General features: G+C 52.7%; 1 protein-coding gene across 1 annotated transcript; it reads left to right on the top strand.

Annotated features, from left to right (window-relative positions):
- Positions 1–227: 227 nt before the first annotated feature.
- On the top strand, positions 228–767 carry LOC138353227 (uncharacterized). Its single transcript, XM_069306111.1, has one exon. It carries the CDS (start codon positions 228–230, stop codon positions 765–767), a length of 540 nt encoding a protein of 179 aa, XP_069162212.1.
- The last annotated feature ends 406 nt before the right edge of the window (positions 768–1,173 follow it).

Genomic DNA, 1,173 nt, shown 5'->3' with positions numbered 1-1,173 from the left:
CCCACGCCAAAGAACACGGCCTTAAGTGCGCCGGAATTACGATTCCACCTGCCCACATGACCAAGGAACGATACACGAAGCTCGAAGTGCTACCGGCACTCCCACTACACCAGTAAGTGCACCGAGCAAGTGCAGAAATGCACATCCTCCCACCGACGCTGGCTACTCTACAATGGCCCGCACACTGTAGTTTCACCTGTCTCCACCGTCAGGAAGAAATAAAAAAGATGATGACAAGCACCACCTCAACTCAGCTAGCCAAACCGCCTACGTCTGCTTTCCCGGCCTTGCCCGAGAACACTGGGGAAGCTGCTGCAGTTACCACCAACAACACCCTCCTACCGGTACTTCTACACCTCGCCGATAAATTGGCAGGCAACGACGTCAACCTATACATTCACATTATCAACAGGCTGCTCATCACAAATGGACTTCCGACGGTGACGGTACTTCTCCCAGCTCCTCCACCTGGGGCCGGCCCGGGGTCCGACCCCGCAACAGGACCCACAACCAGTCCGGTAACAGCGACGCCACCTACCCTGGCTACCCCTGACAACGATAACACCACATCCAAAGACGACAACGGACCACCCGAAACTCCCACAACCAACACCAAGAGGCTCTCCAGAGCCGCCACCGACGTCGACGAGAACGGCCTTGCGACGACGAAAACAAAAATACTTGCCATGTGCTGTTCATTCCGCCCAGCGAGTTCAATGGCAACACACACACCAGACGACAATTGGCCCACAGATGTAACAAGTTAATCAGCCAGAACAAATACCCGCACCCCATGTATGTCCACGCCCACACCATGAACACTTACACTAATCTCACAATACTGAAAAAAGAATACCACGACCCAGAATTTCGGCGCAAATTTCCTGACGGACAAATACAATTCCTCGAAAAGGACGACGATCCTGATGGTACCAGGATCGACGGTGTTCTGTTCAGATATAAAGCGTCGCATTGCACATTAAACTGCAACCTGGCGACTAAGCCTCCTGCGGGTCATAAACTGCGAGCGACCATGAAGATCCCATCCATCCACAGATTCCAAGTACCAGCTATTGGTACTGGTAATGGCTCCAAAGGGCCTCCACTTACGGGCTATTCATGCCCGTGCCTCCTTTGGGTGGCTTAATCTTTATCAATCAATCAATCGATGGC

This window comes from Procambarus clarkii, chromosome 56, assembly GCF_040958095.1.
Source record: "Procambarus clarkii isolate CNS0578487 chromosome 56, FALCON_Pclarkii_2.0, whole genome shotgun sequence".
Taxonomy (NCBI): Eukaryota; Metazoa; Arthropoda; class Malacostraca; order Decapoda; family Cambaridae; genus Procambarus; species Procambarus clarkii.
The sequence above is the reverse complement of the archived record's forward strand: the minus strand, read 5'-3'. Positions and strand labels throughout refer to the sequence as shown.

What these genes read in the sequence shown, in the direction of transcription:
- LOC138353227 (XM_069306111.1), top strand. Translation starts at nt 228, where the DNA reads ATGATGACAAGCACCACCTCAACTCAGCTAGCCAAACCGCCTACGTCT.